Source organism: Sinocyclocheilus anshuiensis, unplaced genomic scaffold (assembly GCF_001515605.1).
Source record: "Sinocyclocheilus anshuiensis isolate Anshui unplaced genomic scaffold, SAMN03320099.WGS_v1.1 scaffold438, whole genome shotgun sequence".
NCBI lineage: Eukaryota > Metazoa > Chordata > Actinopteri > Cypriniformes > Cyprinidae > Sinocyclocheilus > Sinocyclocheilus anshuiensis.
In genome coordinates, this window is record NW_015546118.1 from 13,868 (window position 1) to 39,756 (window position 25,889).

The 25,889-nt window shown below is 40.1% G+C and overlaps 2 protein-coding genes across 4 annotated transcripts in view; both read right to left on the reverse strand.

Moving 5' to 3' along the window:
- Positions 1-2,985: 2,985 nt before the first annotated feature.
- LOC107700904 (RNA-binding protein Nova-1-like) lies at positions 2,986-18,444 on the reverse strand. Of its 2 annotated transcripts, none has more exons than XM_016502742.1 (4): positions 17,733-18,444; positions 10,244-10,387; positions 7,074-7,240; positions 2,986-6,180 (listed from the first exon to the last, which is right to left on the reverse strand). In XM_016502742.1, exons 1-4 carry the CDS (start codon positions 17,887-17,889, stop codon positions 5,161-5,163), a joined length of 1,488 nt encoding a protein of 495 aa, XP_016358228.1. In that variant the 5' UTR covers positions 17,890-18,444; the 3' UTR covers positions 2,986-5,160. The 2 variants fall into 2 exon arrangements, with proteins under 2 accessions (XP_016358228.1, XP_016358230.1); XM_016502744.1 differs by lacking the exon at positions 17,733-18,444 and adding an exon at positions 14,346-14,836.
- Positions 18,445-19,056: 612 nt separating this feature from the next.
- LOC107700905 (calcium uptake protein 2, mitochondrial-like) overlaps positions 19,057-25,889 on the reverse strand; it is a 7,988-nt gene continuing 1,155 nt past the window's right edge. Inside the window, exons 2-13 of one of the 2 annotated variants that reach the window (XM_016502745.1) lie at positions 24,667-24,802; positions 24,228-24,278; positions 23,946-23,977; positions 23,709-23,784; positions 23,438-23,485; positions 22,332-22,414; positions 21,720-21,773; positions 21,458-21,552; positions 21,076-21,247; positions 20,413-20,521; positions 20,113-20,270; positions 19,057-19,819 (exon numbers count right to left, since the gene is read on the reverse strand). In XM_016502745.1, coding sequence (XP_016358231.1) covers positions 19,718-19,819; positions 20,113-20,270; positions 20,413-20,521; positions 21,076-21,247; positions 21,458-21,552; positions 21,720-21,773; positions 22,332-22,414; positions 23,438-23,485; positions 23,709-23,784; positions 23,946-23,977; positions 24,228-24,278; positions 24,667-24,802 — 1,116 coding nt within the window. In that variant the 3' untranslated portion in view covers positions 19,057-19,717. The remainder of the gene's footprint in view (positions 19,820-20,112; positions 20,271-20,412; positions 20,522-21,075; positions 21,248-21,457; positions 21,553-21,719; positions 21,774-22,331; positions 22,415-23,437; positions 23,486-23,708; positions 23,785-23,945; positions 23,978-24,227; positions 24,279-24,666; positions 24,803-25,889) is intronic. The other variant, XM_016502746.1, reaches the window with a different exon arrangement.

Genomic DNA, 25,889 nt, shown 5'->3' on the forward strand with positions numbered 1-25,889 from the left:
GTAGGAGAGACAGTGGAATGCAGGACAGATTTCACACACTCTCCTTCTGACCTCTCCTCCCCAAAATGAACAGAAATACAAAAATAAACACCCTTAAAAAATTACAACTCATTTACAAACACCAAAGAAGGAAAAGAATAAAAACACAACAACAGGAAAAACAACAATATATCTGTCAAAGTTTTCCATGTTAAAAACAGGTTGCTTGGTTCAGTTTTGCATCCAGTAGAAGGTTACACTGTGTGTGTTTGTGATGGGACCTAATGCTCAGTAAAGTGCATTTGATGCATCAGCAGACAGGAAGAGAGAGAAATGAATTTGGGTGCTAATGTGGCTCTGGGCCTTCCTAACACTACTGACAGATATGATCGAGCTACATGAACTTTACAACCTCCGCCGTAAACATCACACCTAAAAGACATTTAACATTGAAATAACATTTTGTTTCAGTTTATGCAAATGTAAATACATTCATAAATTACATGTGGGGTTAGGAGAATCAAGCTGAGAAACTAGAGAAGTCTGAAACCAATGAGCGCAACTCCTCATGTGAATAAACACGACCGTAGCCAAAAAACTGAACTCAAATGACGTTCCATGCATGGGTATTTCCCCCTGAAAGTAGAGGCTGAGAGATGGAGTCTCACACGTACGTACACATTCTGCCGTCGGAAACTGGAATCCTCTCGATTTCATGAATTCCTGATTGACTCCAGTTCCAATGGTTACGCTGCAGTTCTTAAGCCTATGTGTACTGGCCTTTAGAAGACCACACCCATCTGACCGAGAAAAACAGAAGCGGTACAAACCAGAGAAACACAAATGAAGTGGTAGAAAGAAAAAGCACTCCGTTCGCGACACATGCAGAAGTGTGTCTCGGAGCGACGCAAGACGTTTATTTTTCATTTTTTTCACGTTTGTCTGTTTTGATTTCCCACCCCTCAATAATTCACTTGGATATCATGCAATAGAGACGTGCAAAAAGATAACACCTAAATCCACAAAACACACTTTCATAAATGGCTGTGTTATGAATGCGTATAACATGTGTATGCCTACTCCATGCCGACCTACAGAGACAATATGACTTAAAAGCAGTGCGGAAGCCACAGGTCAAACGAATGCACAGGATGCCTCTACTGAGTGTATTAAAACCATATGGATGCATAAAACAATTCTTCTCTTAGTCTATGCAACTATGGGGTCAAAACAATGCTAACATTGCACCATGTATTTTTGTTTTCCCTTCGCTGATTATCTTTTCATTGGAACTAAAAGATATTGATTGATTGGCACTTGTTCAATGCTTCTAAATAAGTTATCGATATCTAATGTTTCATCACACACCTACATGTCGAGAAGCTGTGAAGGTCTAGTTTGGCACAGGTTGACTATTATTACTGCGTCTACACCTCGTTTATACCCCTGTCGAAAAACGAGCACAATCCTAATCAACAGACCAGACGTTTTTTTTTTCCTCAACTAAAATATTTCTGTATATTTCACTTATCAAATAGCAGCATTTTTTATTTTTTTAAACTTACGGTATTACAAAAAAGTACATGTAAACCTATTCATTCAAAATTTGTAGTAAATCCAAAGGCTCATACAACAGACATAACAAAACACAAAACTTGACAACATGCTACAATATTGCTTCCAATAGTTCTTTACATTTTAAGTCGATCTAAAATTATCAATGACGTAGATATGGACACCAGCACTCCAAAGAGAGCAACTCTAATGCACAAACAAATCGCAAAGCTAATCTTAACCAGGCTTGATTGGCACTTTCATCATCCACACGAGTATAACGGATAATCACACACTGAAACCAACAGCGCAAGACTGCATTTAGACCACAAACTAGAGGAACTACACCAAAATACACAAAGAACATGAGACGCGACGGATTCCACAGTTTCATTTTTAAAAAAACGAAGGAAAAATGCAGAAATGATCTTCGATAGTTCTCAGAGAGAGGAGAGAGAACACGGAGCACAAACGACAGTGACGTCATCGTTGAGTTTGAGGTGGCTTTCACATCCATCTCCCTTAGGTTATTGTTTTTTTTTGTTTGTTTGTTTGTTTTTTTTTCTTACCCAGAGTTCTTGGGTTTACAAACCTCTACGTTCTCTCAGAGCACAGATTCCCTGTTCTAGCTAGTTTAAGGTAGAATACTGAATCAATCAGGCAGAGAGCACGAGAATCTGATCGCATGTATTAATGTTAGACTATGTGGCGTATTAATCCAGAGGTACGGTGTTCACGACAGGGCAGAATACCCATCGGCCCCTGTGGAGACACACACCCCTTGCAATAAACACACACACACACACACACACAACACATCCGTGGCGACCGGCAGCCTGGAGGGGAAGAAAGCGAAAGTGGAAAGGAGAGACAACAGAAAGCTGGAAAAGTGAGCAAGACATGAGGGAAGAAAAAGAGTTAGTGCAAAGAAAGAGGGACAACACAGAGAGAGTGAGAGACAGAATTAATCCTAATGTCATGAGTGTCAACAAGCTGTTTTTCTCTAAATATAAATGACACCTCCTTTTCTGTAATCATATTACCCTCATATTGCTGCACCAAGTGCTTGTGCTTCTGAAATCAGGTACACAGTTTGATCTCCAAACAGTATTGAACAATAATTTATACTCGGAGAACCTGATGTCTCACGGCTGGTACTGAAACATAGTAAATAGTTCGGGAGTACATTAAGCGTATGGCATGTTAAATGGTATGTTGAACAGTATTTAAACAGCAATCATGAGAGATGTGGAAATGTTAATATTCCTCACAATTATGTAATGGATATAAATAGGTTACTCTCTCGCCCTCTCTCTCTCTGTCTCTCTCTCTCTTCCCTCCTTTTTCTACGTTTCCGCTTCCTCTCTAGCGAGTAGATTAGAGGGCTGGTAGTTGGAGGGAGATGATGAATGCCTTTAAGAGTGTGTATGTAGGTCAGCAGTAGATTGGGCTGTGTTGTTATATATAGAAGTCCAGGGTTCAAATGGAGATCTGCTAATTAATGACAGGCCTGGGCGCCTGGGGGGGCGGGGGATCGGACCCTCGGCGACCTCTGGTCTTGCGAAAGAGCAAGGTAAACTACAGGTAGACGTTCCTACAGCGGAGCCTTGTGGCCCGTGTTCTTGTGCTCGCTCGGTTCCATTGCTTTATTCCGTCATGCCGTGTCTCAGTGGACGCGCTCTCGATGGTGTGAAATATGTACAGTACATTCCAAAGTTGCGATGGCGTCAGGCCGCTGGATTCACAGTGTGGTTCAGAGACGATCACTCGCCCTGTACGGGAGCTCCTGCTTACTCTCCATGCAAGAGCCAATTGCTGGCAAGACCGGAAATGCTGTTAGCAGCAAATGTTTTGATGCAGTGTACAACTGTGGAATTAACTAATGAGTAACTATCACCAGCAGTCTGTGAAACTGATGACCAGTTGATCAGTGGAAAAGGTGGAGGGCTCGTGAAACTCTCCGGCAATGCTTTAGAACGTTGGGCAAACGGAGCTGTGCGTCTGACGCTACGGCCTGCAGTTTGGTTTCTCAAAGGAAGCAGAATTATGATCAGTTAGCCTGCCTTGCAGCGGTACCGCTTTACTGAAGAAGGCTGAAGGTCGACAGTCGTTACAGTAGCATCCTCCGGCCTTCGAATGACTTCAGACAGGTTACAAAAGCTGTGTCGTTTTAGTCTCTCGTTCACTACCTCAACCGCACCTCTGCTGCCAGTCTGACGCAAACAGGGATTAACTGCGACGTGAACGAGGTGGCATCTGTAATGCACCCAAGACTTTGCTGCACTGCATACAAACTGGAAATCTTTCTCCTTCTTCACAAACATGAGGTATGACAACCTGAGCTCCTTTCAAACAAAACAGGCACAGACATTGCCTGGCTCCTCCATTCAGAGGAAGAGGAGGAGTTAAGAGGTACATTTGTCTAAACAGGTCCAATTATTTTTCAAGTTCAGGATTCTAAGGACTTCAATTCCTTGGTAGAGTGTCCAAAGGTTTTCTGTAGTGAGAGTTAAAAGTCAATGAGACAAAACAGACAGCTTTTAAGATCCTACTGTTGTGTCTCTGCTCTGGCGGGATCTTTTGAATATCCACTCGCTCTCAGTCTCGTGAGTAAATCGCAAAATGCCCCCAATAATTCATGAGGGCTCAGAGAAACTCTCCCATAAATACTAAAATCAGTAGATACGACAACAAAATCTCTTCAAATGTGTTTTCTTATAGCACCAAAGTGGGATCCTGTGACTAAACTGCACTTGTATATATGTGTATTACATTCCAGTTCTCTAATGCTGAGTATCTAAACTTTGACGTATGATGTCGGTCTCTGTCTGTCTGTGGCTGAAGGTTAGTTATCTACTTTCAACAGCATCTCAATTTGATACTCTATTTACATATTTAAAAAAAACAACAATATCAGGAAGTACTTTTACATTCAGGTCAACCTGGAATCACAGGTTTGAGTAAATCTAAAAGAGACTGATTGTGAACTGACCATAATGGAGAGTCACAGAGATATTAGTAATGTAATGCAGACTGAAATCTTTCAGCAGGTGTTTGAGATTAAGTCTCAGTTGAAAACAATAAGGGGGGAAACCAAGAGTACCTATGGAAATGGTTCATAGGTATCTTCCTTTTCATTTCAGGCCTACACTACAGTTGCGGAGACTGAATTTACTGATATCAAAAGGGGGACTGCTTCAAACTTCAATCTCCTTGCTCAGGGTGTGGATTAGGTATGAACTAAACTGTGAGGGTTCTGCAATGGAAGCCAAAAATTTAACACAGAATCCAAAAGAACCTGGCTAAGAGAGAGGAAGTGAGGTTTGATCTCCTCCTCCTCTGAGTGCCCGAGGGCACGATACTCGGACCTAGACAACGTAACACAACTTTAAAAATACAGCAGAATTTCAGTCACAAAATATCACATTTCTCCCCAAACAGATTATCTATCCACAGTTCCATCAGATCTTTTTTCATTTGTTTTGTAATCGTCCGTATTTTGTGTTTAAATATTTGGACATCGCTCCAACCCATCCCTTTCTCCCTCGATTTCATTCATTCAGTCACCTCTTCATTCTCTCTGGTTTCCTTCGCTTTCGTCGTTCCCCTCCCCACTCCTGTCCATCCCTAGCCCACCTTCTGAGGGTTGGTGGCACGGACGCCTTGCTCGTATGTGATTCGCTGGCTGATGAGATACTGGGCGGCCTGCGTTGCTGCCGGCGACCCTGTAATGGTCACCTTGCGATTGCGTGTGCCTGGAATGAACTCTCCCTTTTTGGAGATCTGAATTCGCGCACCTGTCAGCTCCTGATACTCCACGAGAGTCTTGCCGCCTTTTCCCAAGATGGCACCGACCAAGTTCTCTGGAACAGCGATCTCCACCACTTCCTTCCCACCTTCTGCTAGCTTCTCTGTGCCCAGTAGAGATGATGCCACCAGCGGGGATGAGGGATTCAGGTAACCGTTAGACGCCCCTGTGGCGGCCGCTAGGGAGCCCAGTGAGAAGCCCCCTAAGCTAGGTGCGACATGGTGACCGCCCCCTCCAGAGGCCTCGCTGGCGTATGTAGCAAGCAGATTGGCGGCTGCTGCAGCCGCTGGATTGGCGCTAGCCGCAACGGCAGCGAGCACCCCAGATGCAGCGGCTGGGTTGAGGCCAAGCCCCAGTGTATTGGTATTGTAGCCATAACTGGCCAGAGTGTTCAGAGCAGATGTAATGGTAAGCAGATCATTACCGGAAAGACTTGACATGGCGGCAGGGAACCCACCCATGCCCGCGAGACCCACCTGGCCAAGGAGCGTGGAGGCTGTAGCTGCCGCTGCGGCGTTGGGTAACACCTCTGTAGAGTTGGCAAAGGGGGATCCGGTTGGGTTGGAGTTGGCCACAGGGCCTGTGATGTTGGAGTAACTGATATTGAGACAGCTGCTGCTCTGTGGGTCCTCCTGAATCTTCTGAACAATGATCTCCACGGCCTTGCGGTTTTGCTCTGGCTCCCCACTCACTGTCACGACACGCTCCTGCAGATTGATGCCCTCAGGCTTCTGAGAAAGCTGTACCCAGGCTCCTGACTGCTCCATCACAGCCTTAACTGTTGCCCCACCCTTACCGATGATGAGTCCTGCTGTGCTGTTGGGCACGATCAGTTTAGCCTGTGGAGGAGGGGGAGTGTCACTTTGATTGAGGAACAGAATTACATGCATGAGACTGCACACAACCCCAAAAATAGATACTGCAATAAGCTTAAGTGCGTCTGTGCTGGTTATGTAGATGTTTGTTTTCTGTCCACAATCATACAGTAAAAAATGGTTGTTATATATTTCATAGTTTACAATATGAAACCCTGTATGCTCGTATATGTTTAAGAGTGTGTGTGTGTAATAGTGTGTGTGCGTGTGTGTCTGTGTAAGGTCTGGCTCTTAAGTCAGTGCTTATATCAGCCATTTGTTGATCCCCGGTCTTACATTGCAGCTGCTCTCTCTCACTCCCTCTCTGTTTCTCATTCTGCAAGGATCAAGCAGGTAAAAATAACCCACTGCTCTCACACTTTGCTGTCCCTCTCAGCCACACTTTCCCTTGGGAACAACCACCAGCCTGCCCTGCCCTCTGCCTCCTCTGGGCTGGTATATTTGCCTGTCTTCAGGGTTGCTTATCACTGTCAGATAGCTGACAGTAAGTACATTTACATGCACTTTAGAAATTGATTTCAGTAAGACTAAAGCAATAATTCACCTTTCTAAAATGTCATTTAAACGCTCATGTACAGATGAAAACTGTAGCTTGACTATGCAAAACTTAATTATACTCAATACTCAATTATATTCATGTAAATGTACTCACTGGCTATGCTGTCATTCTGTAAGCTAACTAATCAAAATATTACAGATACTATGAACTAAGCTGTGGTTTAGGGGAATAACTAATTTGCATGTTTAATTCTTAAACTGCAAAGTCTAATATGATTAACTCTACATCATACATTTAATAACTAAAAACTTGTACAACTGTTTGGATTTGGTGTGGTAGATCAACCTCACAAACTAACCTGTTTAACACGGTCAGGATTAACAGTAGTCTGTGGCTGGAGAATGCTGACTGGTTCGGTCTTCTGACTGCTCTGAGGCATCTCACGAACTTTTTCAGCGATGAAGTTATGAACGCCATTCAGAGCTTCCACCGTACCTTGAATCAAACAAACACGCTCTGTCGTACCTGACCAAACACACACAAAAGAAAAAAAACAATGTTAGCATATAGAGTTTGCATGCAAAATTTCAAAATGTCAAATATGTAAACACATCAAATGAAATTATGTATAATGTATCAGCATATACTGTATGCATATTACACTACCTACAAACAAAGTTTGGGGTCTGTATGATTTTCCAATGTTTTTGAAAGAAGTCTCTTATGCTCACCAAGGCTGCATTTATTTGATGAAAAATAGAGTAAAATTATAACAATTTACAATTTAAAACAACTGTTTTCTATTTGAATATACTTTAAATTGTTACATTTTAAATTGTTAAAACTGTTACATTTTACATTTTCAGGAGCCATTACTCCAGTCTTCAGTGTCACACGATCCTTCAGAAATCATTCTAATATGCTGATTTGGTGAGCATTTCTCTTATTATCAATTACATTTCTGAATATGGCAGACACTTCTATCCAAAGCAACTTGCAACTTAACAAAGCTGTATTCAAGGTGTACATTTTATCATTTCATGAATTTCCTGGAAGCTGAACCCATGACCTTGGAGCTGTAAGCACCATGCTCTATTGTTTGAGCTATATATTTAAGGTCATGCAAACACACATTACATTTTCAAAGAAGCTATTTTTCCTTTCTGTATAAATCCATCTATTAGAAAGAATGAAAAGGGCTGTTGTAACACAGGGGAAAAAAATTATGAACTTATGGCTGCATGATGTAATTCATTCTGAATGCATTGAATTTGGAACCTGTCCTCTCTATCCACATCCCTCCCATGGGACACGCCAAATAAATGTCCAGGACACAAACACACACACACACACACACACACACACACACACACACACACACTATCTACTAATCTTTCGCATATCACTGTCCTGAAGTGCTTGACCTGTCTGGAATACTGCTGTAACTGTGAGAACCCTAAAAACCCATGCTTGGCTGGACCTATTTTACCATGACCAGCAAAGTCTACAATTAATTGAAGCACACACATTGAAGCAACAAATTCTTCCCCAGTTTCAACATTTGCTCTTCAAGATGTCAAAGGCTTACGAATAAAACATACTCCAATAAAGTACGCAGAAGAGTGTGTGTGTGTGTGTGTGTGTGTGTGTGTGCTAATTTCAGTCCTTCTCTTGTTCAGGAGGTGTGCTTTGTGGTAAAAGTCTGCAGTTAAATGAGTTTTAGGAAAAGACTGAATTATAATTTACATGTGTGACAGGCTAGTGTGTGTGTGTGTGTGGTAAAACACACGCTGACTGGAGTAAAATTGCTCAGCTGTAGGTGAATTCTTTTTATAGCTCTCTTGCGAGCAAGAGAGAGTTTAAATGTTCCCCTTTCAATGTCTCATAAGATAAATGAGGTCTGGAAGAGTAGCTGCTATTTTGTCAGAGACCTGAATGATTGAGGATGTGCTGGTGTTTGTGCCAGAGCAGCACTGCTTGTTGTACAAAGGCAAAATTCAGAATCAAAGAATTAACTTCCTTTCAATTTATGAGTTGGAATTTGAATGTAATTAAACTGGTCACAGCACACAAGAAGTTGAATTTGAATTGAAATGAAAGGAAGAGGAATTTATTAATGATTATTTTTATTTAAGAAGTTCCTCGCAGGTAAAAGAGATCATAAAATAAATTGTAACAAATAAAAAATAAAAAATTCAGCTGAAAAGAAAAAAGCTTTGTCAAGGCAACATGCAAACTTTGCTTTTTTATCAGATTTATAAGAGTTATATTAGTAGTATGGATTTTCTTGTAAAGAAGTTGATTTAAAATCAATTGAAATTAAAATTGCAATTTTGCATCCTGTTTGCTGAATTGCACCTCAATTCAAATTTAGGATTCATTTCAAATTCAGGAATTCAAACGGAACTCGAAGGTATTCTCAATTCTGAATAGTGCACAACCCTGGTTGTACTATATATTACTTTGTGTGCTACTATGACGTTGTGCTCTAACGATAAACGCACTGAAAATAAATGTTCAGTTTAATTGAAATCTGTAAAATATTTTTAAAATGGTGGAATGATGAAAGGTGAATTTGCAGGACAATAAAACTGCACAAGCAAATGAGAAGACAAACGAGAATGTGTGTTTGTATGTGTTAGTAGGGTAAGTAAGGGTGAAAGGCAGAACAGGTGGTCTCAGGACAGTTTTAGTTGTAACGGGTGTGTTTAATGAATGAAAACATAACTATTCACAGACAAATTATGCTTACAATATTCAGCTGTACGCTTCACAGCTGCAACACACACACACACTTTCTCTCTCTCTTTCTCACATATTTTCTCTCCCTATGGGCACATTTTCCACTGTCATTCTCTGCCGATTTTATTTTTCACGCTACAACATAAAGCAGCTTCTTAATGGTACATGGTGGAAAAGATACTATAGTCAATGACACAAACAGGCCAACATCTGTAAACGGCCTCATTCACATTAATCTACCACGGTGTAGCTCTCCGTCAGACCTTCTGCATAATATTCAGAAAACGTACAAGCTTGCTGTTTTCTAGTATTCTAGATTTTCAGCTGGCAAAAATCTACTGGTGTTAAAAAAAAGTTTATCAGTGGGATTGAAGATTGCATAAAAAAATGCAGATGTAAAACTCATCCTTCATTCCTAAAAATAAAGACTCCAGTTATGACCAAAAATATTGTTACAGATTGATGCCACAAAAGAACCTCAAACATTTTTTTTATCTCTAAAAATCCAGTGCAAAATTGTTACTGATACTTTGAATTATCTTTTTTTCAAGAGTGTTTAGTGTGAAAGAGATTTATGCATGGCACCATTAACTCCGCCATCTGTTGCACAGTAAATAAAATGATTTAACTGTGAGGATTTATAACACAGATCTAATAACATAAATTATAAATAGATGAGGTAAAGTGAACTGTTTCAATTAAAACAAACAAAAAACAATATGTGCTAAGCTCTGAAATAAGTAATGTTCATCATTATTTAAGCCAGATAGAAGATTTGATTCATACCTGGGTAGAAGTCTTTAGATTTGGACAGTTTGATGGTGGCTCCAGTCTCTTTCTGAAGCTGGACGATGGTTTGCCCCCCTTTACCGATGATTGAACCAGCAGCATAGCTGGGAATCAACACCTTCAGGAAATATTCACCCTCCTCTGCATATGCACACAAAAAAAACAAACACAAAGTTAGAGATAAAAGCATCTCAATTCTAATATTTTTTTTTAGAAATAAGAAAGATCTGAGGTGTACATTCACTGTATATTACAGTTAATAATTATACATTTATTTTACAGTGCTGTTCCACATGTACTTATTATAGTGATTACAATAACTGGGTAATAACTACGTACTAACCCTGAATTTACCACTAATCCTAATCTTAACCCATGTAGTTACCTTATATTACCCATTCATTTCTTAGGTAAGTACATTGCACGTACAAAATAAAGTACAACCATTTAAATACAATTGAATATTCCTTTTTGTTTTTATGCAATCTGTAGTCATGTTTAATTCGGAGGATTTTTGGGATGTGTTACACATTTCTGTAAAACTGTAGTAAGATTATGTAACAGTTTGAAAACCTAAAGCCAACCAGAGGCCATTATGAGTGCACCATCATTACCTCACTACGGCTCCTCCTTTTGAAACAATATACAAACTAAACATGAAAAGTACCGTCTGGTTCTTTGGTTCACTTGCCTTTTTCATTTCTCTATATTTCTTTCTTCGCTTTTTCTCACTCTCTTTCTCTCCCTGATGAGTTCCTACTGATTCTGCCTCTGTCCCACTTTTTCCCCATGCAGAGATAAAGTGACCTGCTTTGGGTTGGTAGAGGTCTAAATTTAACCAAACTATCTCTGTGTTTTGTGTCCTTCACTATCTTCTTCGCCATCTCTCTCTCTCACACACACAAATGGTCAGCCAGCCGACAATCCGCTCAGATGCTCAGCATGGAGGTTCAGTGTCACAGTCAGAAGTTGAGGTTTAAGTGAGAGTGTGTGGCGGGTGGTGTGTAGGCAGTCTCTAGCGCTGCACCATACTGAGGTCGTGGGCTTGTGGGTAATTGCCTGGAAGGCTGTTCAGGCAGGAGCATATGGATGCTAAATCCTCAGATTTGTCCTGAAGAACCCAGCCAACAGCGCATAAGTCACTCAGAGGTTCCCGGGGGGGACAAGGCTTCCCTCTCCAACCACAATATTACACATCCTAAACACAACATACGGCCCAGAGTCCATTGCTAAATCAAGGGAAGAACCAGAAGGTGATTACAACACTTCAAAAATATTTTTTTTACATGAGAGTCGTCAAACTCCCTCACCACTAAACATGCAAATATATTCCATCATGACATCCCAGTGACATCATACCGCTCAAGTCAGGTTGAATACCTGATATACCCCTCTAAATGTTACTGGTGGCATAGCTAAAACGAATCAATAACTGTTTTAATTTGATTTGCAGCTAAGACGGCATTTCTTATTTTCAGTACATTAGTGTATTATATGACAAAATGGAAGTAGGTACAAAAGTACATTTTGTTTGTGTACTATAACAGTGTCTTTCAGAGACTGTAGTAAATCCAAGACATAAGATGGGTTTCGCAGACTCAAATGCCCCCAATCTCCAGCAGCTGACCCTTTACCACTGCAGAGAGGAGGAGAGAGAATCAGAGATACAAGGAGAGAGAGAGAGAGACTGCAGGATAAGCGCAAACACACCAATAATAAATGGAAATCATGCAAAGGATGAGAAAAATATAGAAGTAGAAGCTGGGATGAGAACGATTTGTTAGGAAGGAAGAAAGGAATATTCGACCGAAAGGAAAAGAGTGTTGGAGGAAAACAGCGACAAGGAGGGGAGGGGACAGATGAGGAGAAGAGGAGATGGGAGGGGCAGCAGGAAGAAGGTGAAAATATTATGGTCTCTAAGCAACTCTGATTGACTCTCCTGTGGGAACGTTTGATACATTCTAAATAACACCAAAGACCACTACATGCCGTATAATTCACCGCTTTCACCTGTACACTAATGCTGGCGTGAATCTTTCTGTAGTGAGCGACGTGTGCAGTTCCTCCAGAAATGCAGCACACACTCTCACAATCGGAAGGCCAGTCTGGTCAATACGTGATCAATCGTATTATCCAGACAATCCCATTAATACCAGAAAATCGGGGAAATCCAGAGAAACATAATTGTCAGCCCAGGCATATACAATCAAGCCAAGAGAGGGAGGGCCAGTTACTAGATGGCACCAGGATCAAAGCGAACATTAGCTTCAGTTGTAATACATTATCTAGTCAAACAGGAACACAAAAAAACAAGGGAGAAAGAGGAGAAAAAAAAGAAGGAAAGAAAGAAGCAAGCTCACACGCAGTATAACTCGCTTAAGCGCAGCTGAACGTGCAATGCACAGTTAGAAAGATACCCGAGCAGAATTTAAATTGAAAAGACAATTCGAGAAAAACACAGAGCGACCCAATCACTCACGTTTCCATACGTTCCTATAGAAATGCATTAAACTGTGGAAAAAGGAGAATAAAAACTGTATTCCCATCTCTGTTATACAGATCTAAAAGCTATTATCTGCAGCATTGCTATTCTTTTGTTCATCCCTCTCTTTTCTCTCTCCCTGACTGACTGGCTTTGCTCTGTGCTCAGTCACTCTAGAGAAAATAATTTGTTAAATGAATATGTACAAATATCAGCGGGTGAGAGATTTATTATTCTCTGCACTGGGACTGACCTGAGGGTTTCTCGACAAAACACGCGCAGCGTACGACAAATACTTCATCGTGACTACGTCATACACAAACGCTCACACAAGGACACTAGCTCCCTTTGTAGGGCCCTGGAGAGAGGCTAGTGGGTACAACTGATATCTGGACGGAGCCTTGCAGAGCAGTTCAATCTGTACCTGTCCTCTGCAGCGCTCCAGGTGCGCAGTGGGATATGCATTACATCATTGCCTCACCCGACTCAATGCTCCCTGCTACACACACACACACACACACACACACACACATGACTGACAGGTAATGATAGGATTCTAGTCCACGATGGTCTCTGCAGCCGAGCAAACACGAACACACACAGCTGGGCAGATCCCGATCTTATCAATGACCGGTCTGTTAAAGGGGAGGGTGCGAGTGTGAATGGAATGAATGCAGACACTGTTAGAGGGACCGTTTAATAAGGGCAGTTTGCAGCGAACGGAGGAAGAGGACAGGACACAGTGGACACACGCTCAGGAATCCATGATGGAGGTTTTTGAAGAGTGCAGCCGGAGGGGAGATAAGGAAAGAGGGAGCAAGTTTATAAGAGCAGAAAAGAAAGAGAAAGGGCAATTAGAGCTCTTGCAATCAATGAAGTACGTCGCACCAGCGCACCACAGCGTCGCAGGAAAGCGAACCTCCGGCAGCCTTTTTTTACAGAGCGGCGGCGTGGGGACCGTTTGACCTTGGCCGACGAGGAACGAAAACTTCACTCTTTCCATCGCGGCCGCCTCACAATTGTTTCCAAGACGACTTGGAGGTGACATTCTGAAGGCGCAAAGATCCAACGAGAAGGTCGGCTGCTGCTTACCTGGTGTTAAAAGGAGAACCTAGGGCACATTCTCATACAGCAGTGATTTGAGAATGGCGAGCGCTTTGGGAGCGCTCCTCACCCATGCGCTCCTGCTTGTGGCGATGATGTAAGGAAAGCTGGTGTAACAGGTTTTCAGCAGTGAGTGTCTGAGTAAATAATACAATCTGTTGCTGATGTTTGCCAGTAAGCCATACTTACACAGCCGCTAACGCAGTCAGACAGTTATGGGCTCAAACCTATGATTATACACAGCACATAGAGTGTGAACAGAGTGTCATGCAAACACACAGAGGTAGTGGGTCAAGAGGGATTGTATTGTTAAAAAGCCTGCATGTGAAAAGGAGGGCCTGTCCTAGGCACATTGCAAGGACAAGCAAGCCTCTCCTACTCACAGAATGAATGAAGAGACGCCAATGGAGGACGGGAAAAGAAAGGGCGAAAGAAGGAAAGACGCAAAGTGAAACGGTCAACTCGTCCGCACGCGCATTCAACAAGTCAACAAAAGGGGACAGAATCTCTTACCCATTCTGCAGTAGCGTGCTGGAGGTGGGGTTCAGATAGCCCTGGACGCCAAGAGGCTGGACCGGTGAGCGATGCCCGACTGCAGGCTGATCATAGGAGCTCTGCCGCCGTCAAGGAATGTGGCCAGTCAACCTTTTTCCCCAGGTTCGTATCCGAGAGGGGGACAACGTCAGCGCATCCTCCCCTCCATACCCGCAGTCAGCCCCCGTCTCTCTCTCTTGCTCTCTCTCCCTCAATTTCCCTCTCTCTCTTTCGCTGATTGTGTGTGATGGCAATGCAATTGCCGTGTGTGTGTGTGTGTGTGTGTGTGCGCGTGTGTATGTGTGTGAGTGAGTGTTTGAAGCGGAGAGGCTTGGTATTGTTCAGGCAGAGGCGGACTGACGGGGGGAATCTTCCTACTGCATCACCCTCTGCTTTCCTTCTCATCCATATTCAGCAAGAGCTCCAGCCCTGTGCTGCATTCTACAGAGAGGCACCTACCGTGTCCAATCACCCCGCACCCCTCCCCAGCGTCGCACACACACACGCTCGCACATACACGCCAAGGCTTTCTTTCTCGTCGCCCCCCCCCCTCACCACTTTGACGCAGCACTATAAAAGACGTAGCGCCTCGCTTACGTTTGGGTGAAATATGAAAAGGTAGGATGGAGGGAGGCTGCGGAGGGAGAGAAAGAGAAAACGAAAGAGAATAAGTGAAAGAAAGTGCGAGGGAGTGACCTTGCGTGAACGGAGAGGAGGTATAGAGCGAAAGCGGGGAGGTGGTGGGCTCCTTGGACGGCCATGTTGGAAACACAGCGAGAGAGAGATTTTTGAAAATGGCAGAAAGGATCTGCCGCAGAGCGCCAAGGGGCCGGCCAACTAAATTACTGCCTATAAATCCAAAGACGCTATACCCAACCAACGTGTGCGGGTGCAGGCGTACGTGGCAGGAGGAGGGCTATGAGCTTCGTCCCAGGGTCATACTTCATTTGCATAGTAGCTTTTTTCAGTTGAGCTTGATAAATTCTCTACATATCCATACTAGGTATACTGACATGCACTGGTGGGTGTCTCGGAAGCAGCATGCAGAAGTATGGATGCTTCTGTTCAGGCAAACCGATCACGTTCAACACATCCACTGGACATTCTAGAATACATGAGCCTCTCTTTCTCTCTATCTAGCCCCTCCTTTCTCCACCACCTGCCCAATTCACAGTCAACTCACGTCACCACACACTGCAAGGGCACCTGTGTCCTTCTCTTGCTCGCTTTCGCTCTCTCTCGCTTGCACCTTTTGATCTAATATGGAACCACACAAAAAACACCAACATAAATAGCTCTGCCAAAACCTCCATTAGCAACATTAACATGCCATTTCAATTGCAACTGGTAAGAGGCCACCCACACACCAACCCACCACCCACCACACACACACACATATGCTAAGTAACTGTGTGCACACTGGTGAAATTAGCATCAGCAATCAATGACTGTTTACAAAAGGGAGGGAATAAAGAGGATCTCCATCAATGACCATCCTCTTCGTCGCTCGCTTCAGGCCAAAGGTCATGCAAGGGGGAAGGGTTCATTCATTGATAGGATTATTATTATTGTGTTAGTGTTATTATGTCTTAATTAACAAAGCTCGGTAGGTGAACAGAATGAATGATGGTTGAACTGCTAATGAACAAAGAAATAACTTACTGACTAAATAAAAGACTAATCTCTAAACTGTGCTCAGTGACATACTTTGACAAAAGCTGTCATACACACTAGTAAAAATGTTCATCATAACAGCCTCTTTCTTTCCCTCCATTTAAATTGTCGCAATCTTTTCTGTAATTTCTACTCAAATTCTAAATCAAATATGAGTTTTCAAAGCTTGATTTTCTGCATCAGTAGTGGTTAAATTGAAAGTAGTTTAATAATGCAGTTAATGTATCACTGCAGGATAAGCTCTGCATTGATTTGATTTGATTTGACTGATGTAAGTCAGCAATTAATCACATTTTTTTACAGTGCATAATAGGACTTCAGCCAGCTAGCCTTAGGTTTATTCATGTTTACTAATGCTTACTAATAATAAACTAAAAAGCTAAGACACTATACAGTCTTTACAGGATTTGTATGATTTTTTTTATTATATAACTTGTCACATTATTTAGCATAATACTACTGCTTCTACTTGTAGCCTATACTTCTATGTTAACAAAAACGTTAATTGTACCAATTAATTTATACAAAGCATACTGCAGTGTCAGAATCAAAATATCCATGTAAATTATCTACACAAATAGCGAGTACTAATTAGTAAACCTGCTAATTAATAAAATAAATTTTGTTTATATAGTCCAATTGTCTGTAAAAGATTTAGAAGTCGAGGCCTCAACGAATAAAATTAGCCTAAATACAACCCTAAAAACCAATCCTATATAGGCTAACATATTCGGCTCACCTCATAAGTTCTGAACAATGAAAAACATAAACTGTGCAGTCGCTGGACAGCTGCACCGGGACTCCGGGAGCTCCACAGCGGGAACTACCGCGCCGTGAGCACACTCACAGAAATGTTTACACACGACGTTACTTTTCGCTTCGCTCCAATCCAAAAGATCCAAATACGTACGCACACAGTAAATAAAGCGCTCTAGAACAGAACTTTATCACGTTACCTTCTCAGCAATTATTTAAAGAGCAATGACTCAGACCACATTCCGAAGATATAGGCTATGGATCAAAATCTGAACCGGGCACAAAATCCTGCCTAGAAACTGACCATACTTCATATACTACGTGCATTTAAAATACTTAGTATATAAAGAAAATGAATAGCGGTTTTGTTGTAAGCACAAAGTGATTTGCATTACCAGAAACTTTTTCTAAACCAAGACGTACCCTAATGCTCTTGTGGATATGTATTAAGAGCTCCACACGACGCTATAGAGGGGAATTCAATCTTTTGCTTGCACTGGAGTCTGTTACTGCATATGAATACGGATTAAACTACAGCAGCATGTGCGCTTCATCCCTTTCATTCATTTTCTGCTCAATTTAGCTTCAGTCCCAGAGGGACGGCCACCGCCACACTGCACATCACCCCACCGGGTCATACAGGGTCAGGCTGGACACATGCGACCCGTTTTAATTGTAGTATGAATTGACTGTAACGCTGCTGTAGCATTTAATTTTACAGGTGCTTAAAACGGCCACTTTATAAACTAAGAAAGAAAGAAATAATTCGATGGACAAATCTCTCAAACCCAACATTTTGAACCCCCGCAGAGTTAAAGAGCAGATATTTTAGACAAGCACGCGTAAAACTGGACTAGACACGCGACTCGAGCACACACGAGTCTCGTTTGACATGACTTATTTGGAGCAGCAGGCCCTAGCGCTGCCCGATCTTACCCCCGGTGTTGGAGCGCTTGGTGCTGCTCGCCTCAGTCGGTGTTTCCAAGGGTCGCTTTCGGGAATCGGAGAGATCCGGGTCCATGTGTGGCGACTGTGCGAAGTGTTGAGGAGTAGAGAAGATCCCGTTCTGCTGAACTGCCCCGCCAGCCATCATTTTGTCACCGGCTGGAGTTTACACCGCGTTAGCGCACCGAAAACCGTTGGAAAGCACATAAAAACCGGCCAGCGTCTCCTGTCCGAGTGTTTCTTATCGCTTTAAATGTCATAAAAATGCCATGCTGCGAGGTCGCTGAGCGCGTCCGTTTCTGCCTCGCGGTCCACTATTTCCCGTTGGGAGAAGAGGCGCATTAAAGCTCTAAATATAAAAATTCATTCAGTGAAGTCTATTCATTAGCGCGCACCAGACACGTGAGACTTCTGTGTGTTTATTTAGCCCTCACGCACACGCGCAGCGCCCTCTCCAAAATGATCCTCGCGACCATTGCCTGACAAACTACGAAAAGATAAACAAACCAAGATTCACTTTCAGAACAAAAAGACAGTTCAAAACAACATTGTTTCGCTGGCCTTTTTTCGGTGTCCGGGCAGCGGCGCCGGGGTTTGGGTATACTGTATTGCTGTTGACGGTGTCAGTCCGTTTGTTTTGGAGTGTGAAGGAGAAGATTTTGTTTGAGACGCGCGAGTCTTGGCCAGCGCGCGGCAGCGGCTGCTCGGGTGACAGAGCACTCGCGCAGCATCCCTGGACCAATTGTGAGCCAGAGCGCCAGAGCTCTCCTGACGTCACGGGTCTCATCCTCCAAAAGAGCTTTTCAACGGCAGCAAGTTTCAGACTCACTTGTCTAATTTGTGCTTTAACTAACCTCTCCAATTATACATGTAAACATAATTGCACAATGTTACATATAGAGGTTATTAAATAAAGAGCAACTTTCAGGTGCTACAAGGTGAAATAAATTGCATTTTACATATACGTCGATTTCCTGAGGCAACACTGCAGATTATTTACGATTACAAGACAACAAACGTATGGTGAAACCGTTCACTTAATGTTCCGAATATATTTAGCATAGTTTACATTTAATCCCTGTAATATTTTTAAGTAACTGATAGTCATCACTTATCACATGATTTCTGTTTCATTAATGGAAAATTAATGCAATGCTAGCATTTTCTAGCACTACAAATGTAGTATTTTTAATATAGAAAAGTGCCCCAGAAAATAACATGTAGCCTATACAATACACCAGCTACCCAAAAAAAAAAAAAAAAATTCCACAGATTAAACAGATTGTCCTCACAAATACCACATGGAGTCTTACAATTTAAATAAAGAAACCTGTATTTCACCGTCACAATTTGAGTTTCACAAGTGAAACTCAAAAAGGACAAAACTCATAAAAAAAAAATACATTGAGCTTACTAGAAATGGAACTAATCATTTCCTCAGTCAAAAAACAGTCCCAAAAGCAATTTGGGGTGATAATTGCATAATTCATAAAATCTGCATTACATGCATATTATCCACAGGGTAATGTGTTACAAACTTACATAACAGCAAAGTTTCACATACAGATTATATGTAAACAACACCACATCCAAAGTAAAGTTATGGCTATATATGATTAAAAACATGTTTTCTATAACACACACACACAAAAAAAGTGTGCACAGGCCATTTCACAAATTCAAGGCCGAAAAACATATCACAGATTTTCAATAAAGCTCATAACCATGAAATTAATTTGTATATTAATAGTTTCTTTTTAATGTTTTGGGCCAACAGCCATATTGCTTCAAAAGCAATATTTTCTTTGGACCATGTAAACATTTTAAAGGAAAAGTTTACTGACAGTACAACTAACAATCCCTGGTGCTTGTAATTAATTATGTACCATATATTAATTACTCCCCAAACATATATGGAATTGCAAGTATCACCACATCTGACCAACCACACACTCAAAGGCAGACCTCTTCCTGTGTCAGACAGGGCTGCCGGTTTCACGGAGAGCCTCTTGAGCTCCTTGCAGTGTCTCTCTTTTCACACATTTCCAATAACCAGAAATACCATGCTGGGGCTGAACCTATACAACACACAGGTGCAATCTACAGTAAGTCTGCCGTTTACTGCACTGAGCCACTTACACACAATCACAAAGATTAATAACTACTGTCACAAGATTTGGCTGTAATTGCTCCATCATGTGCATTGTTGTTGGCATAGACATCGGCATATATGTCAGATTTAAGTACCAATAATATTTTTAACACTAATGATATTTATTAAATGATTAATAGTATAACATTGTAAATTAACTAAATGAAACTTTGGAAATTAATGATTAATTATCAATTAAAGGGCTAAATGCTTTCTCACCCGTAGTCCACGAAGCACTCTGTCTTTCATCACAGCGAGGAACTCCTTATGGCTCAGACAGTTGTCCCCGTCCAGGTCAAAGATCTTAAAAACTGTGTCCAGAACATTCTCTGAAAGGTCGTGACCTGTCGCTATCTTCACTGCTCGCTTAAACTTAGCTATGGAGCAAAAATTGAGGGAGAGTGCTATGCATTTCAGTTACTCAATCAATATAATTTTGACCTGTCAAGAAATGCACTGAGGACAATCGATTATTCATTATTAAAAGTTAATAACTACTGGCATCCAGATTAGTCTTACCCATTCCTATTGGCCTGTTGGCATCATTAATCATTTTGACTGAGAAGGCAAAGTCCTCCAGATGGTTGGTAAAGAGACAGAATTCCTTAAATTCATCGAAGGTGATGCTCTGACAAACATATATATATATAACAAGTCAGAAACTTTAAAATATAAGAAAGGAATTATAATTCAGTTACAGGCTGCTATGAACGTAAAATTTCAAATGACATTTTTGCTAGTATAGATAATATTTACTTTTAACATTATATTACAATTTAAATGTACAATATAATGCAACCAGCCATGCTTTTCAGTTGATATCATTTTAGCCAGGTGATGGCAAACAGCTCAGCAGGCTCCAGAGTCCTCTACATACCAATTGTCCAACTCTAGGTGGACTGTAAATGCTTTGTACTCAGGAATGACATCAGATTTGCCCACTCTACTCTAGAAATATGACTGATGGAGAGCTGCATAGAGCACATTTTTCATCTATATGCTGGAAATCTCTGAAGAGTGGCCACTGGCTTCTTAGCAACTTACTAGTTACATTTAGAATCTATTCCTCTCAAACTAGAAATAATGACCCAAGATCAGTCTTTATCCAAGTCGGTTCGTGTTAAACAGCAGAAATGCTAATAATATTCAGGACTATCAGTGTTAGTGTTTAAAAGATGTTACCTGTCCAGTGGGGATCCTCTTTCTCATGTTTTCCCAGTATGCCTCATTGTTCTCTTCATTGGTGTAATGAAGCAGCCATTCAGCAAAGTCCTCCCGCCTCATGGTCTTCATCCCGTTAGAAAACCGCAGGAACTCAACTTCTTGCACTTCTGCCTGCAGGTCTTCCATAAACCTACACAAAACCAAAAAATCCTTGCAATACATCTCTCAAGGCTAAACAAAGTTAAAACACAGGATAGTGTTGTAGTTAGAGAGCCAGTTTACTTTGAATGTTACTTTGAAATTCTATCAATTATGCTATTTTTGCAGCACACATAAAGAACATTTTGGTTTATATTATACAGACACTAACATATTAAAGTAAACACGGGCAGTACTTTACCTGCAGAAATCTTTGTATTGTAGTTTATTCTTGCCATTTTTCCCAAAAAAGAACACCTGTAGTGTAGTGTTGACCTCATCAACACTGTTTGAAAGCTGTAAAGAAACAATCAAAGCTATTCAGTACAACTACAAAAATATTCAATACAACAGAACTCTGATATTAAACACAACTAAGCAATTTAATAAATATATAAAAAATAACATATTCTAAATCTCTAAATAACATACAAAGTTGCTGAAGTTACACAACATGTACCCACCTCTGTCCCATCCTGCCTTAGAAGCTCTTTTCTCGGTCGAATTATTTTCTTCAGCTTCAAAAAAAAAAGAACAGTAGACTGCTGGTAAAAGAAGTCACATTCAAAAAACTGACTCTTATTCACTCGTTCTCTTGTGTTTATGCATATGTTTGTGTGTTAAGGTACAGGATGTACATCCACTCTAAAGAAAATGATGAGTCTATTCAAATAGCTTTTTCAGCTTCAGTGAATCTTCTAGCCCTTGACCACATGGCAAACTGATACATGTGAACAGACTCAACATTTAAATCCAACTAAATTCTAATTAAATTGTGCATTTTTCTGAAGCTCCTGTCATGCACCAATCATGCATCAACCATTCCCACATACCTGTTGCACATCGGTCTCATCTCATGCCAGCATTAACAGAAACACAAAGCAGACAGACCCTAATGACCACAATACTTACAATCCAGAGTGTTTAAAATTCAGTCAAGAGAACTTTCTTAGTTCTGCATAGTTCGTCATATAATTACATTTACAACAAAGTATTTTTTAAACATTTGCACTTATCAGTTTGACTGTGAAGGCAACATGGTGTCATATAATCCAATGTGAAAAAACATTCCATACCTTCTGAAATTCCTTCTTGTCCACATGCTCATTGCCATCAATATCAAGCATTTTGAAAGCAATATGAAATCCTGTTTGAGGTTCTGGAATCACAGTGCAGTTAAACTGAGTAAAGCAATGGATACCGGCTTTCAGGAATAATCGGTGACCCCTCAAGTGAGCAAAAGAAACCCCACCACACACACAGTATAAAGAAAATTAATGAGATGGTTTGGTGTATTGCAAATCAGTGTCAGTCAATATCACTAATATTACTGTGGTATAATTTGGATGTTATGGTACAGTTTCATAGCAAGCACCGAGTGAACATGCACATGTACAATATGCAATGTATTTGCATTTGTCACTAAATTAGGTGACAAAAAACTTTATATAAAAAACAAACAGAGCTCTAAACATGCACAACTGGACTGAAACTGACATTACTGAACAGTTTGAATTTGTTTTTTGCACATCTATTCCAGTACACACCAACCACAATCACTGATTGTATTCAAGCAGTTAAAGAACAATAAATTGTGGTGCTGAAACTTCACAGTGATTAAACGGTGAGTCAATTTTCTTCCTACTTGTCTTCTGTGAATTCTTGGGACAAAGAATGAGAACTTTAAGGACATACTCTGATTTCTATTCCACTTTTTTATGTCACAAAACAAGTCGAACGTCAAAATTCTAATCCAAACTAGAAGATATACTCATGCTGTATGTTTAATGCTGCATGCAACCAGTGAGCACAATGATGCATTGACCATTATAGTATTTGTATTATTTCACAGTAGCCAGTCACTCTTTATTATCACATTTCAATTCAGACTGCAGTCTCAACCAAAATGAATTTTTCCATGATGCTGTTGATTCAGTAGTGGTGCAGCACAGTGCAGACATATTTTGATACAGTGACAAAGAATCAAACCTCAGGAATGTCACCAAAAAAATGCAAATTGCTAAGTACAGAACAAGTCCTGCTGGAAATGAAGTGGCTTAGTGTCCATTTATGGCTACAAATGACTAAGACTATAAACCTGTGTCCATCTGATTATCATTCTGGACTGGCACTGATAGGACACTGTGTATGAAATTATATAAAAAGGTTAGGAAATACTTACTTGTAAGAATAGTGAGGAGAAACAGGTACTCTGTGTAAGAGATCAGCCCTGAAACAATGGTTCAGGAGATGTATTAATAATGTAATTAACATTCAATGTTAAATTATGTAAAAAGAAATGTTTTTATAAACCATACCATTTTTAAAATTAAGTTTTAATTATGGCACTTGCTCAATGAGAGGAAGTTAGCACACACAAACACAGGTACTTTACTAAGGCAGGTGGACTCTGGCATACACGAGGCATGTGTTTGCTTAACATATACTGGTACCTTTGTCTCCGATTCCTCTGAACATGTTATTTCCTGCCTCAGCCCTGGAAGCCACCCTTATCATATCGTCCACATCCTGTCCATGGACCAGTCAGATATTAGGCAAAGCTTTGACTGTGCCATTGAGAGTTCCAGCAAAATCACACATCATACACAATCATATAACAGTATTCATTCAGAACAAGTCTCTTTGTTTTTTTGGAGTAACATTCATTTGAACTAACAAACTGCACTTACTGCTTTAGTCAGCATCTTTTTCTGTAGTTTGCCTGTAAAAGAGAAAGATCAAGGATTGCTTAACAATATTTTGCAGCATTCCTGAAAATCAACAGAAAAATAGCTTTGATGCCTGTAGTGGTGTTTGAAGAGATATTGGATTACATTATTACGGCCACTTTATGAATACAAGGCCTAACATGCAGAGGTGATTACTGCCAGATAAACACCATTTTCCCTCAGATGCACACTCAAACCAGAAACATGCTTATATAAATAAGAATGTAAGTGAGAAGAACGTACATGTCAGCATTTTAGGGTCTTTGTGTTGACTGGTCTCTCGCTGTAAGATTGCTTTGATAAGATGCATGTTATGAGAATTTCGTTGATAACAGCCCTCATAAGGAGTTTATATTTACATAAAATCAAATGTGGCTAACACTTTATTTTACAGTGTTCCATGTACTTACTATAGAAATAATAGTACATTATGCATAATTACATGCAACTAACTCTAAACCAAACCCTAACCATATAGTAAGTACATGTTGTTTATTAATATTAATCACCTAGTTGTGTAATTACACTGTCAAAAGGACACCTTAAAATAAAGTGTAACCCAAATGTCTAATAGAATAAAAATGCAAGCACAATATCATAATTTATACATAATACTGCCTCCCTAGTGTATGTTTGTTTGTTTTTGAATGTTCGCACATCCATATGGCGGCATGTCACTTACGATCCACCTTCTCCATCAGGACTGAATGGAGGAAGTCTCTGGGTGTCATGTATGGCTCCTCTTCATAGATCATGGAGGCAAACTGGTTAAACCGCAGGCGTCTCATGGACACTGGTGGTACTGTGATCTCCTCTTTCTTTACAGATTTAAAAAAATGGAGAGAAAGAGCAGATGTTTTATTTATGAGCAGTGCACCTTTATTTTATTTAGAGCTAGACTTGGACTCATTAGAAACATTAGAATTATGAATCTATCTATATAATTAATTCTACTAAATTTAAATAATGTTGAAACTGGAAAGTTCAGTCAATTCAGTGTCATTTTAAACAAAAAGTAGGTGACAATTTTATGTCTTTAAGCACAAGGCAAGAAGGGGAGCAACGTTGTTTTTGTTAACTAAAATTAAACAAACAAACAAAATATATTTTCATTATTAGATAAAAAAGCTGAAATAATATCAAATGTCAATATTAGATGAAAAACTTTAAAAAAAATTAAAATGTTGCCTTGACAAATAATGGAAATAAGATGAAAACAAGTTTAAATTTTAAACTAATTTTAAATTCTTAAGTAAAAAAAAAAAAAAACAATAAAAAAAGACAACTGCACACAAGATTCTAAAACTTAAAATTAAAATGTAAATGTAAAATATAAATATAAAAGTAAAAACTAATTTAAAATATCAATAAATACTATAATAGTATATAAATACTAAAATAATACTGAAAGAGAGCCAAAAGTGGACTTAAGATTTTATACTTGTTACTTTTTTGCACAACAATTATGAAATAAATGTATTAAACATGTTTTTCTTCAGCAAAGGTTTGCAATGAATAAAACACCTGTTATCATAAGATTACCTTGAAAAAGTTTAAGCCGTTTACTGAATTTTCATAACTACAGTAATATGTGGTCATGGATATTTACTTCAATAATGAACTCCTGGCTCTCATTGTAACATCTTACTGTTTAAATTAATTCTGTAGATTTTCCAGATTTTAATCACATAATGAGCCATTAATCATACATTTAATTATGTAATCTTACATAATTGTACATCTGTTCCATCTTTATTTGACCCTCTAACTCTAGCACTTTCTATGCTATTTTAATTCTACTTTATCTATTTATCTTCTTTTTTATAAAAAAAAACACTAGCTTTAAATTTTTTCTATTCTATCTACTTGTTTTTCTTTGTGTGTGTGTGTGTGTATATATATATA

Coding starts and splice junctions, on each gene's coding strand:
- LOC107700904 (XM_016502742.1), bottom strand. CDS start 17,889: ATGATGGCTGGCGGGGCAGTTCAGCAGAACGGGATCTTCTCTACTCCT. Junction 10,388..17,732: donor CAAGCGCTCCAACACCGGGG/GTAAGATCGGGC, acceptor GTGCATATGCAG/AGGAGGGTGAATATTTCCTG. Junction 7,241..10,243: donor ATCTAAAGACTTCTACCCAG/GTATGAATCAAA, acceptor GTGTTTGGTCAG/GTACGACAGAGCGTGTTTGT.